General features: G+C 68.0%; 3 protein-coding genes across 4 annotated transcripts; 2 read left to right on the forward strand and 1 right to left on the reverse strand.

Annotated features, from left to right (window-relative positions):
* Nucleotides 1-146: 146 nt before the first annotated feature.
* On the forward strand, nt 147-3,256 carry IL17RC (interleukin 17 receptor C; the record flags this gene model as incomplete). The annotated part of the gene is made up of 14 exons (XM_042836243.1): nt 147-442; nt 530-641; nt 710-754; nt 858-997; nt 1,094-1,153; nt 1,286-1,340; nt 1,453-1,637; nt 1,709-1,759; nt 1,836-2,006; nt 2,085-2,153; nt 2,231-2,288; nt 2,357-2,452; nt 2,525-2,563; nt 2,655-3,256. Coding segments are annotated over 14 exons (1,964 nt in total), but the record flags the coding sequence as incomplete, so codon positions are not given.
* Nucleotides 3,257-3,432: 176 nt separating this feature from the next.
* Nucleotides 3,433-6,497, forward strand: CRELD1 (cysteine rich with EGF like domains 1). The gene is made up of 10 exons (XM_042836252.1): nt 3,433-3,630; nt 4,142-4,224; nt 4,292-4,402; nt 4,478-4,569; nt 4,647-4,823; nt 4,957-5,052; nt 5,135-5,218; nt 5,325-5,420; nt 5,498-5,641; nt 5,708-6,497. The coding sequence occupies exons 1-10, from the start codon at nt 3,433-3,435 to the stop codon at nt 5,926-5,928; spliced, it is 1,302 nt and encodes a 433-aa protein (XP_042692186.1). The 3' UTR covers nt 5,929-6,497.
* Nucleotides 6,464-10,180, reverse strand: PRRT3 (proline rich transmembrane protein 3). 2 transcript variants are annotated; one of them, XM_042836251.1, is made up of 4 exons: nt 10,133-10,180; nt 8,760-9,695; nt 8,546-8,686; nt 6,464-8,259 (listed from the first exon to the last, which is right to left on the reverse strand). In XM_042836251.1, the coding sequence occupies exons 2-4, from the start codon at nt 9,673-9,675 to the stop codon at nt 6,578-6,580; spliced, it is 2,739 nt and encodes a 912-aa protein (XP_042692185.1). In that variant the 5' UTR covers nt 9,676-9,695; nt 10,133-10,180; the 3' UTR covers nt 6,464-6,577. The 2 variants fall into 2 exon arrangements, with proteins under 2 accessions (XP_042692185.1, XP_042692183.1); XM_042836249.1 differs by lacking the exon at nt 10,133-10,180 and adding an exon at nt 10,050-10,110.
* Nucleotides 10,181-11,027: the final 847 nt, after the last annotated feature.

Consider the following 11,027-nt stretch of genomic DNA (forward strand, 5'->3'; position numbering starts at 1 on the left):
GCAGCGGGGCCGCGGGGCCGGGCCGCGTCCTCCCGCCTCCTGCCCGCAGGGCCTCGCCTGCCGCCTGCTCGGTAAGTGCCCGCGCCGCGGCCCCGCTGCCGGGCGGAGGGGAGCGGCGCTGACTTGGTCCCGCTCTGCCCCCGCAGACGCCGACGTGCTGTGCGGGACGGAGCCCGCGGCGCCGGGCCCGGGTCTGGCGCTGCTGGGTCTGCGGCTGGAGCCGGCGCTGCGCTGCGCGGAGCCGGGCGGCTGCTCGCCGTGTCTGCGGGCCCGGCTGCGCCTGGGCCTCGAGTCCGAGGACGGTGCCGGTGACGCGGGGACGGCCGCCTCGCCCCGGCGCGACGTCGCGGCGCTGCTGCTGCTCTCCGCTCACGGGTTCGCCTCGTCCCGCTGCGTGGCCGTGGAGGTCCGCGCATCCTCCGCTCTGCCCGGCCGGCCCCTGGTACGTCTGCGCCGCGTCCGGGCGGGGGGGTGGGCCGGGACCGTGGCACGTGGGATGTGGGCACGGCGCTGTGGTTTTCCTGCGCAGGGCTCGGTGCGGTTCCGCTGCTTCGAGGCACCGCTGGGCTCGGAGCTGCACGTCGCCGCCTACGGCAGCGCACGCGGCCGCCGCCGGCTGAGCCAGAGGAGGCGGCTGCCAGGTGAGCCCCGGCCCTGCTGCGCCGCCCCACACCTCCTCGCCCTCTCACCCTATTTACTATTCCTGCAGACTGCTCATGGCCCGCTGCCCGGGCTGCCATCCCGCAGTGCCAAGGTAGGTGCCCGTGGCTCCGTGCTGGGCTCCCAGCTGGCCGTGCCGCTGGTGTGGGAGGCATTGGGGCACCTGGCACAGGGTGCCCTGAGCTGCCCGCATGCAGTGCCCAGGCTGCAGGTGTCGCCGGGGTTGACGGCGGTGCTGGTGGAGGTGCAGGTGGCCACAGTGGAGCTCAACTATACCCTGCGGCTCTACCACACCCACAGCCACGGTGCCAGCGGGTCGGGACGCGTAGTGACGGCAGTGAGTGCCTGCCCCTTCCTATCCCAACACTGCTGCCGTCACCCTGCTGTGGGGTGGTGTGCTGTGGGGTGACCCACGTCTCACTCTTGGTCACAGAGTGGGCCCATGAACTACAGCGTGCCACTGGAGGAGGTGCTGCCCTGCCTCTGCCTGCAGGTAGGAGCTGGGCTGGGCGCTGCAGGGACACAGCGGGAGGTGGGAAGATGTCACCATTCCAGGGGGGCCAGCTGGGTGTAAACAACATGGGCACCCTAAATCGTTTTTCTGCTCTCTCTTCTCCACTCACAGGTCTGGCCGGAGATCCAGGACCCGCTGCGTGCCACCCTGTGCCCTTTCTCCCATGGTACCAACACTGGGGTGGGACATCCATAGGGATACTGGGACATGGGCAGACGCACTGTGGTGATGCACCGAGACCCCCGGGAACCCGCACACAGACCCCTCTCCCCATGCAGATGCAGCAGCGTGGGAGCGACTGTGGGTGCAGACCCAGCTGGTGCTGCATGATGTGGGGCAAACATTCACCTGCTTCGTCTCTGCACCCTGCGACCTCCCAGCTGAGCTAGTGCCCTGCTGGAGCCCGGCACCTGCTGCGCCGTGCCAAGCCCTGCCCGGCTTGCAGCAGCCTGTCACCGGGCAGGTGAGCATCCTCGTGGAGCCAGGACATGCCAAAGGGATGCATGGCACTGATGGGCTGCCCTCTGCCTGCAGGGACCACAGGAGTTCCAAGCGCTGCAGCCGCACCCCAATCTCTGTGTGCAGGTAGCAGGCATCCTCGCCCCATGGCTGCCCCACAGCTACTCCACGGCCATCTTATCCAATTAGTTCTCTCCTGCAGGTGAGGAGCAGCGGGAGGGTCCGGCTGACACAGTGCCTGCGGGACCGTGAGCACCCTGGAGTGCTGCCTGGCCATGCAGACGACATCCTGGTGATGGAGCCTGGAGGGAACACATCACTCTGCGCCCTGCAGCGGGGCAACTGCATACCGCTCGCCAGCTTCGCTGCCGTGGTAAGGGTCAAGGGTCCCCCGGTCCCTGTGGCTGAGGGTACTGCCACCATGCCTCTGGCTCAGCTGTACCCCCTGCAGGAAGCCGGCCGCCCGGGGCTGCTGGAGCAACAGCTGCAGGAGGACGTGGCATCGGGGCAGTGTATGCAGGTCAGTGCATGGGCAGTGTCTGGAGGGCACTGATGGGCCGGCACGTGACATTGTGTGATGTGTCCTTGTGCCCACAGCTCTGGCATCCTGAAAACGGCAGTGGGGTCACACTGTGGGCTTGTCCCATGCACAAGTGTGAGTAAAAGGAAGGGATGCTGCAGGTGCCAGGGGCATGGGATAGGTGGTGACACTGTGCCCCACAGACATGCGTGCCCGCTGGGTGCTGGCCTGGCTGGGGGTGCTGGTGTGTGCTGCCTGCATCCTGCTGCTGCTGCTGCTGAAGAAGGAGGACATGAAGGGTGAGCACAGTGGGGCCGCACGTGGCCAAAATTGCATGCTCAGCACTGCGTCACCCTCTCTGTTCCCTGCAGTTTGGCTCAAGTCCCTGCGCACTGGGCATGGTTCCAAGGGTGAGTAGTGGGGATCACTCTGTGGGGCTGAGTCCCCTATGGGGCCACCCCCGTGGTGTTCTTGGGGGACACCACTGATGCTGTCCCACAGCCCCGTTGCGGGGACGCCGCGCACTCCTCCTGCATGCGGCAGAGCCGGTGGCAGAGCGTGCAGCCTGCGCGCTGGCAGCAGCCCTGCGCCCGATGGGGATGGTGGTGGTGGCCGCGCCAGGCGGTGGCAGTGGGGTGGCAGCTTGGGGGCCGCTGCCGTGGCTGTATGCGCTGCACCAGAAGGCGCTGCGGGGTGGGGACACCGTCGTCCTCCTCCTGTCCCCGGCGGCTGAGGCTGCTGCCAGGCGGTGGGAAGATGCCGCCGGGGGTGTGTCAAGGGCTGGGGACGCTTCTAGTGGCCCCAGTCCCCTGCATCACCCCGGCAATGAGGTGGAACCATGCGAAGCCTTCGCCGCAGCTCTGTCCTGCGCCATCCCGGTGCTGTCTGCGGGCGCTGGGCGCTACGTGGTGGCCCGTTTGGAGCCCGCAGTGACATCAGTGCCCCAAGTGCTGCGGGCAGCCCCAGCCTTTGTGTTGCCCAGCGAGGCCGTGGGCTTTCTGCAGGCGCTGGCGGGGCGCCGTGGCTGCCGGCTGGAGCCCCACGCGGCCGCGGTGGCCGAGAGGCTGCGGAGGGCACTGGGTGAATAAAGAGCGATGTGGCCCGAAGTCCTTGGTGTGGCTGTGAAAAAAGGGCGGTGGCGCCTTTAAGGCGGCTCCCGGAGGGCTGTACGGATTGGCTGCGGGATGAGGGGCGGGGCGTGACGCGCGGCGCCGATTGGCGGAGGGAGGTGGGAGCTGAGTCAGCGGGCGCGGCGCACGCCGAGGGGCGGGGCTGGAGGATGGGGCCGCGGCGGCGCCTGGCGGCTGCGCTGCTGCCGCTGCCGGGCGGACGCGGCGGGGCCCGGCTCGGGGCCGCGCTGCTGGGGGCCGCGCTCCTTGGGGGGGTCCTCCTAGGAGCAGCAGGCAGTGAGACCCCCCCGGGGGACGGGGCCGAGCCCTGCCGAGCCTGCCGCGGCCTCGCCGAGAGCTTCAGCAGGGTGCGGAGCTGGGGCGGGGGGGGGGGGGGAAAGGGTGGGGGAGGACAGCATGGCGGTGAGATGGGGAGGGGGAGTACGGGGGTGGTGGGGTGGGGTGTATGGAGGTGATGAGAGACGTGGTGATGGATAGGCCACGTTGGTGATATCTGGGGGGGAGGTTGACAACCTGAGCTGGGATCTTACAGGGAGATAACATGGGGATTATGTAGGCGGTGCTGGGAGGGGAAGAACGGGGTGATGGCGTGCAGGGCACAGGGGGTGGCATGGTTTGGTGGAGGGGGACGAGGAGAGACATGGTTTGGGAGGGGATGGGTGATGTGGCTGGGGGGACGCAAGAGGTGATATGGCTCTTGGGGGGAGGCAGGGGGATGGCCTGGGAATGACAGAGTGCCGGGGAGGACAGTCCTGGGGAAGTGGGCTGAGAGTAACCCTGTGTGGGGGCTGTATCCATGGTGGGAGGGCTCAGCTGTGGGGTCCTACGGTGTCTGGGCCATCCCCCCTGCATGCCCAGGGAATGGAACGAACGGAGCACGAAGGCTTCGGTGGGGGCAACACGGCCTGGGAGGAGGAGAAGCTGGCCAAGTACAAGCACAGGTGAGCTGGTGCGCATTGTGGGGACAGCCTTCGGAGATCCTCTGTAACCATCAGCATGACCCCACAGTGAGACACGGCTGCTGGAGGTGCTGGAGAGCGTGTGCCCCCCCCAGGACTTTGCCTGCCACCAGCTGCTGGAGCGCAGCGAGGAGCACGTGGAGCAATGGTGGTTCCACGAGTGAGTGGGGGACATGGGGCTGAGGGATGGCGTGCAAATGGGCACAGGGCTTGAGTATTGTGTGTGTGTCCCCAGGCGACAGCAGCACCCCGACTTCTTCCAGTGGCTGTGCATGGAGCGCCTGGCGCTGTGCTGCCCGCCCGGCACCTACGGCCCTGACTGCCTGCGTAAGTCCTGCAGTGAGCAGAGGGGAATGGGAAGGGAGGTGCCCCGTGTCCTCACCTTCCCCCCCATGTCCTCACAGCCTGTGCCGGTGGCCCCCAGCAACCCTGCAGTGGCAACGGGCGCTGTGATGGAGAAGGGACGCGGGGTGGCACCGGGCTGTGCGTCTGCAGCCCTGGCTATGGAGGTCCTTTCTGTGCCGAGTGCGGAGATGGCTACTATGAGGCATCACGCAACCAGAGCCAGCTGCTGTGTGCAGGTAAGCACCGTGCTGTGCTGTACTGAGGGCTTTGTGCCCACCACCTTGTGCCCACCACCTTGTGCCCACCACCTTGTGCCCACCACCTTGTGCTCACCACCTTGTGCTCACCACCCTGTGCCAACCCTTGCAGAGTGCTACCCGGCCTGCGGGCGCTGCACAGGGCCGGAGGACTCCAGCTGCCTGCGCTGCAAGAGGGGCTGGGTGCTGCACGAGCACCGCTGCATCGGTTGGTGCACAGAGATGTGGGGCTGGATATTGGGGTGGGGGTCCCGGGAGAGCGCCGTGGGTTCATTGCCTCTGATCTGCAGATATTGATGAGTGCGGCACGGAGATGGCACACTGCAGGGCCAACCAGTTTTGTGTCAACACTGAGGGCTCCTACGAGTGCCGAGGTGCGAGGGCAGCGGGGTAGCAATGAGGTTTGGCAATATGGGATGGCCCCCTTCAGCTGTGGCAGCCCCCCATCTTCCTTTCTGTTCCCTCCTCAATACGCTGCAGATTGCTCTACTGCCTGCATCGGCTGCATGGGCGCAGGGCCGGCGCGTTGCAAGAAGTGCAACAAGGGCTACCGGCGGGATGGGGCCAAGTGCCTGGGTGAGTGCTCTTGGCACACCTGTAGGGGGGATGTGGTGCCCAGTGCCCCCACGCCACTACCTGGGCGCTCCCTGCAGACGTGGATGAGTGCACCAGCAGCGAGGAGCCCATCTGCACGGGGCTGCAGGAGGTGTGCGAGAACACGGAGGGCGGCTATCGCTGCATCTGCGCCCCGGGCCACGTGCGCAGGGATGGGCAGTGTGTGGAGGACAAACCCCCCGGTATGGCACGGGTTTGGGGAGGGGGGCACGGAGGGATGCCCTCACTCACCATTGTCATCCCTGCAGATGCCCCAGAGAAGGGATTCTTTGATGATGTGACGGATGATGAGGTGGTGGTGCTGCAGCAGATGTTTTTCGGGGTGATGATCTGCGCCCTGGCCACGCTGGCTGCCAAGGGTGACATGGTGTTCACCGCCATCTTCATCGGTGCCGTGGCCGCCATGGCCGGCTATTGGCTGTCCGATCGCAGCGACCGCGTCCTGGATGGCTTCATGAAGGGCAGATAGCTGTGGGTGGGGGGTTGTGCGTGGGGCCCTGCATGTACCCCCCCACTGGTAAGAGTAGGGACCTCGTCCTCCCCGCCTTGTCCTATGCAGAAGTGGGGTCCTGCAGGCGCAGCGCTGCTGAGGGGGCACAGCATGCTGCCCCCCACCTCTCACGTGTTGGGGCACTCTGCCATAGGGATTGTGGTCCCCCCTCCCAGCACAGCACGGAGGATAGGGAGAGGAGAAGGGGGGGCAGGGTCCCCCCACCCCAAGCTCAGCTCCCCATCCCTAAATCCTCTTCCTTGTGTTCCCAGGGCAGAGCCCTTGTGCTTCCCCTCCCCAGCCCCTGTGTCCCCAGACAGGGCGAGTGTGGCTGGGGAGGCTGGGGGGTGGCAGCGGCCCTCAGCTCAACGCTGGTCCTGGGGGGGCCTCTCCGGATGCATGCACGTGGCAGTCGCATTCGTCCGTGGTCTGTCCGTCTGTCGAGGTGTGCTCATATCTGTGTGTGTATCTCAGGAATTAAAGCTCTGCACACCCATCATGGCTGCTGGGGGGCACAGGGCGCGGGGGCCTCCTGGTTAGGTCATAAACTTTATTTCTCTTTTTTTGGCACAAACGGAGCTGGCTGAGGGTCACAGCAGGAGGGGATGTGGCTGTGCGAGGTGACACCTCAGAGCTCAATGGTGTCGCTGGAGAGGCTGCGGGCGTCCACCTGCCTGCTGAGCGCCAGGAAGCTGCGCCGTGCCTCGGGCTCGGAGCCGGGGGGCTGCAGGGCCGGGGGGGTCTCCTGGTGGGCCAGCAGCTGTGCCCGGCTTGGCGCCTCCTCCAACGGCAAGCTGTCAGGTGAGGACAGGCCGTGCCGCCACGGGTTCCAGCTGATCTTCAGCGAGAAGCTCTCCATGGAGCTGACGGACACGTCGGCCTCTCCGCGGGGCAGCTCAGTCAAGGAGCTGCAGCGCACCATGCTGGTTTGGGGCTCAAAGGTGCGGATGGAGGCCCCGGAACCACGGCGCGGCCGCCCAAACAGCCCCTCGCGCAGCAGGTGCCGGCGGCACAGCGCCTGGTCGATGCTGCGCCGCAGGTCGATGGGGGATGGCGGGCGGAAGACCAGTTCGCCCAGCGAGGCCGAGGAGCCGTGCTCGCGGATGGCTGCCACAGCCACGTTGGGGCACTTGGGGCTGAGGCCCGGCGTCCCCGCAGCCACGGCCGCGTTGCTGTCCTTCAGCGCCCGCAGCGGGAGCTGCTCGGCCGGGTTGCGGATGAGGCTCTTGGAGATGTCTCCGGTGGGCGCGTGCTCATAGCAGTTGTTGGGATATTCGGGCGCTTGGGCCTTGCGCCCGGCGCAGAAGTACCGCACGGCTTTGGCCCAGCACGAGTGCCCCGCGGCCTCCTCCCTCCGTCCCCGCCACAGCGGCTCGGCCGCCCCCAGCAGCACCGCCAGCCCTACGCCCGCCTCTCCCACCTGCATCCATCCCATGGCCGCCCAGCAGGGCCACCCGCAGCGCCCGGCCGGGCCCACGCCGCCCCGCAGCCACGCGGCGCTGAGCAGCTGCAGCGCGCAGCACGGCACCCCCAGCAGCCCTGCTGCCAGCAGCGCCCGTGCCCCGCATCGCAGCCCCTCGCGACGGGACCCCTGCCAGCCACCCCGCAGCCCCCCCAGGAGCAGCAGTGTGGCGAACACGCAGCCCACCCCGTGCAGCGCTAACCCTGCGCCTAAACCCCATCGTGGCCACAGCAGATCGGCCGCCACAGGGGCGAGGCACTGCAGCACGGCCGTGACCCCGAGCGCGGGCAGCCCCCCCAGGGAGGGGGGCAGCAGGCAGAGCTGTGCCATGCGCTGCAGGCGGCCCAGCAGCAGAGTGAAGGCTCCCAGCAGCAGCGTGAAGGGCACGGAGCAGAGCAGCAGCATGCAGCGGGGCGGCAGCCGGCCCCGCGCCCCATACGGATCCAGCAGCAGGAAGGTGCCCCGCAGCAGGCTGGCGGCCAGCAGCAGCCCCGTGGTGCCCAGCAGTAGGGCGCAGTGGGGTGGCCGCTGCAGGATGGTCCCCCCCAGCCCCGCTGTGCAGCCCAGTGCCAGCAGCAGGCACAGCGCGGCCCCCACATAGGCGTGCACGGCCCAGGCGATGCGAAGGGGACGGCGTAGCTCAGCCCAGCCCGCTGCTGTCGTGTTGGAGCTCCCAGCAGTGCATGAAGCCCCTGTACAGATGCTGGGCTCTGAGGGGGGCTCGCTGGGCTCTGGCTTCATGGGACGCCATGGGGCGCGCTGCGTTGTCACCCATACCACTCCCTGCCGCCACGTGGCTGAGGGGACTGCGGTGCTGCTGGCAGCAGGGGGCTGCATCCCTGTGGCATCTGCAGGTAGAGAGAGGGCTGTTCGTTAGTGGGGTGCCCCATATGTGGATCTATTGCGATGGCCAATGCTCCAGCTGAGTGCACTGTCTCTGACCCCACAGGGAAGCCCCCTCCTGCCTGGCTCTAACCGCGATAATCCCTATAGGCAGTAGATTAGGGCCATCACTGGGCACAATCCTGATTGAAGGTGGCACCTCAGCCCAAGATAGCTGCCATCCCCTCTCCCAGATGGTGGTCACCCCCCAGACCCCATGCTGGGACGGTGCTTGTCCACACTGCAGCTCACCTGAGCGCCTGGTGCTGGATGGTGTCCCTGCTGTGGGGCGCACTGTGAGCACGGTCACCTCGGTGGCATTGGGGATGCTGCCATGCCCCACAGCGCCCCGGACTCGCTGCGGGGAGCCGACGTCTTGCTCAGGGAGCAGCCCTGTGAGAGAGAGGACAGGTGGCACCCAGGGCTCAGTCACTGTGGGGTGTCCGTGCATCTTGCCAGCTCCTACCTGTATAAGGAGTGCCAGGGGGGGACGTGCTGGAGATGGGCGGCGGTGTGATGCTGGTGCTGAGGGTGGGCTGGGGGTCCCGCAGTCTTGTTGACCTGGCAGGTGCCACATCCCCGGCGGTGGCATTGCTGAGTGGGGCTCTGCGTGTGCTTCTCTGATGCGCAGGCAGCAGCCAAGTCCAGGTCTCAGCCCTCACCTCCTGTGCCATCTTGGGTGACGGCCCACGGGATGGGGCTCTGTGCTCCCCCAGGGTGGAGGCAGGAGCAGTGCTGAGGTGACCCCATAGTCCCTGTTTGCTGCTGCCCGCAGCTGCTGGCTGTCCCCAGGTGTGTGTGGCTGCTGTCACCGCTCCGGTCCCCACTGCTGGCTCTGGGGTCAGGGCAATAGTGGACATGGTTGGCTGAGGGCTGGGAGTGCTGCCTGGCAGGGATGCACTCTGCTCAGATGGGAGTGTCCCCTGACCTGCCCAGGGTGGCCCTGTGTCTATGGGCACCTGGGGGGATGCCATCCCTGGTGTGGAGCTGTGAGGTAGCTCTGTCTTCCCCCTGGAGCTGTCCTGGCCTTCGGCCTCTCGTCCTTGCCAGATGAAGGACTCCTCTACCACAGCCAGGGTTGTGTCACCTGCCAGGCTTGCCCCTGTCACCCGAGGTGTCCTAGTGACAGTGCCCAGCTGTGGCAGTTGAGACCAGTGCACAGGACTGCCACCTCTCCAGCGCTCACTCTCGATGTTCCCAGCACCACTCAGCTCCCCCGATGCATCCCAGGCTGGAGGTGTCCCCAGGTGTCCCCAGGATGGGACGTGCAGGGGTACCCTGCCCTGCTGTGATGTCTCCTCTGGAGACAGTGTCTCCTGGGCCGTGGTGGAGACCCTGTCAGCCAGGAGCAGCGTCCAGGTGATAAGCCACACTGCAGCCATGGTGAGCCTTCACCTTCACCCTGCGGGGACAGGGGGTTGGTGAATGGGAGTGACGCTGCCTGGGGGTGGGGACTGTCCCTGTTTCCCTGCACTGGGGCCCGTGCCCAGCTGCGCCCCATCCCGGGTGGTTCCTGGCTGCATCCCAGCTGGGCCTATTCCCGGTGTCCCCGGTGCCAGTAGCCCGCATTCCCAACGCTCCCATTTGCAGCGGCCCTGGTGCCGGCAGTCCCCATCCCCAACGTCCCCATCCCCGGTGCGGATGCTCCATGGTGTCTGTGCTGCCCGCACACAGCATCCCCGGCGTCCCCGCTCCCGGTGTCCCCATCCCCCGTGTTCCCGGTACCGACAACCCCTCTCCGCCGCGCTCCGTTCACCTTGCCGCGTCCCCGGCTGCCTCCCGCCGCCCGCCGCAGCCCGGGGAGGCCCCGAAGCCCGTACCGCCGCAGCCCCCGCTGACCTGCCGCTGCCGCTGCCGGTGCGGGCCGGGCTCTGCGGCGGAGCGGGAGGCGGCGGCAGGCGGTCACGCGCCGCTCCGAGCCGCGGGCACCCGCACCGGGAACCCGCCCGGCACTGGGGCGGGAGGGGCGGTGCGGTGCGGTGCGGCGGGGCAGGGACGGGTTTCCATAGGGGATGCTAAAGCGGGGCAGGCAGCGAAGGCAGCCCTTGTGCCGGTGACACCCAAATCCGGGGGTGACTCTGCGTCCCGGCCACCCGCACCCGGGGGCTGCGTTACCGTGCTGGGCGCCGTTCCCAAAAGGTGCCCCCAAGAGGCGAGGGACGGCACCGGCACCCCCTGCCCGCTGCTACTGCAGCACCGCTGCGCCGAGCGCAGGGCCGGGGAATTTGGGCAATGCCGGCCCCACAAAGGCAGCAGGCTGGCGGCTGATCCCGGGATTAGCGGCGGGGAGGCTGCGGGGCGAGCGGGGCAGTGCCGGCCTCACCCTGCGCACGGGCGCGCTGCGCCCTCCGCCCCCGGTATCTCAGCCGCCGCGGTTCCTCCGGCTCCGCACAGCTCCCGCATCCCGTGCCGCCGGCGCTCTCCCGCTCTGCCCGGTGACTCAGGGCCATCTCCGCAGTGCATGTGCGTGTCTGTGCCCCGCGCCACCTGGGTGCCACCGCACCCCGGCGCATCACCCCCACGTCTCCACGGAGGCCAGCGCGGGGGGAGCACCGCTCACTGCTCTGCATCCCGAAACGCTGCTCACGACCCCTCCGTGCCCGTGGGATCCCCAGCACGGCCCCGCTGCACTTAGGCCTGGGGCTGTGCCGTCCTTGGGGCTCGCAGCAGAGGTCCCTCCAAGCTCAGCAGTGTGCTGCCGGGCTGGCAGCAGTGCACAATGGAGAGCACCAAG

Source organism: Centrocercus urophasianus, unplaced genomic scaffold (genome assembly GCF_019232065.1).
Source record: "Centrocercus urophasianus isolate 14NV4802_14NV808 unplaced genomic scaffold, USGS_Curo_1.0 seq_581, whole genome shotgun sequence".
Lineage (NCBI taxonomy): Eukaryota > Metazoa > Chordata > Aves > Galliformes > Phasianidae > Centrocercus > Centrocercus urophasianus.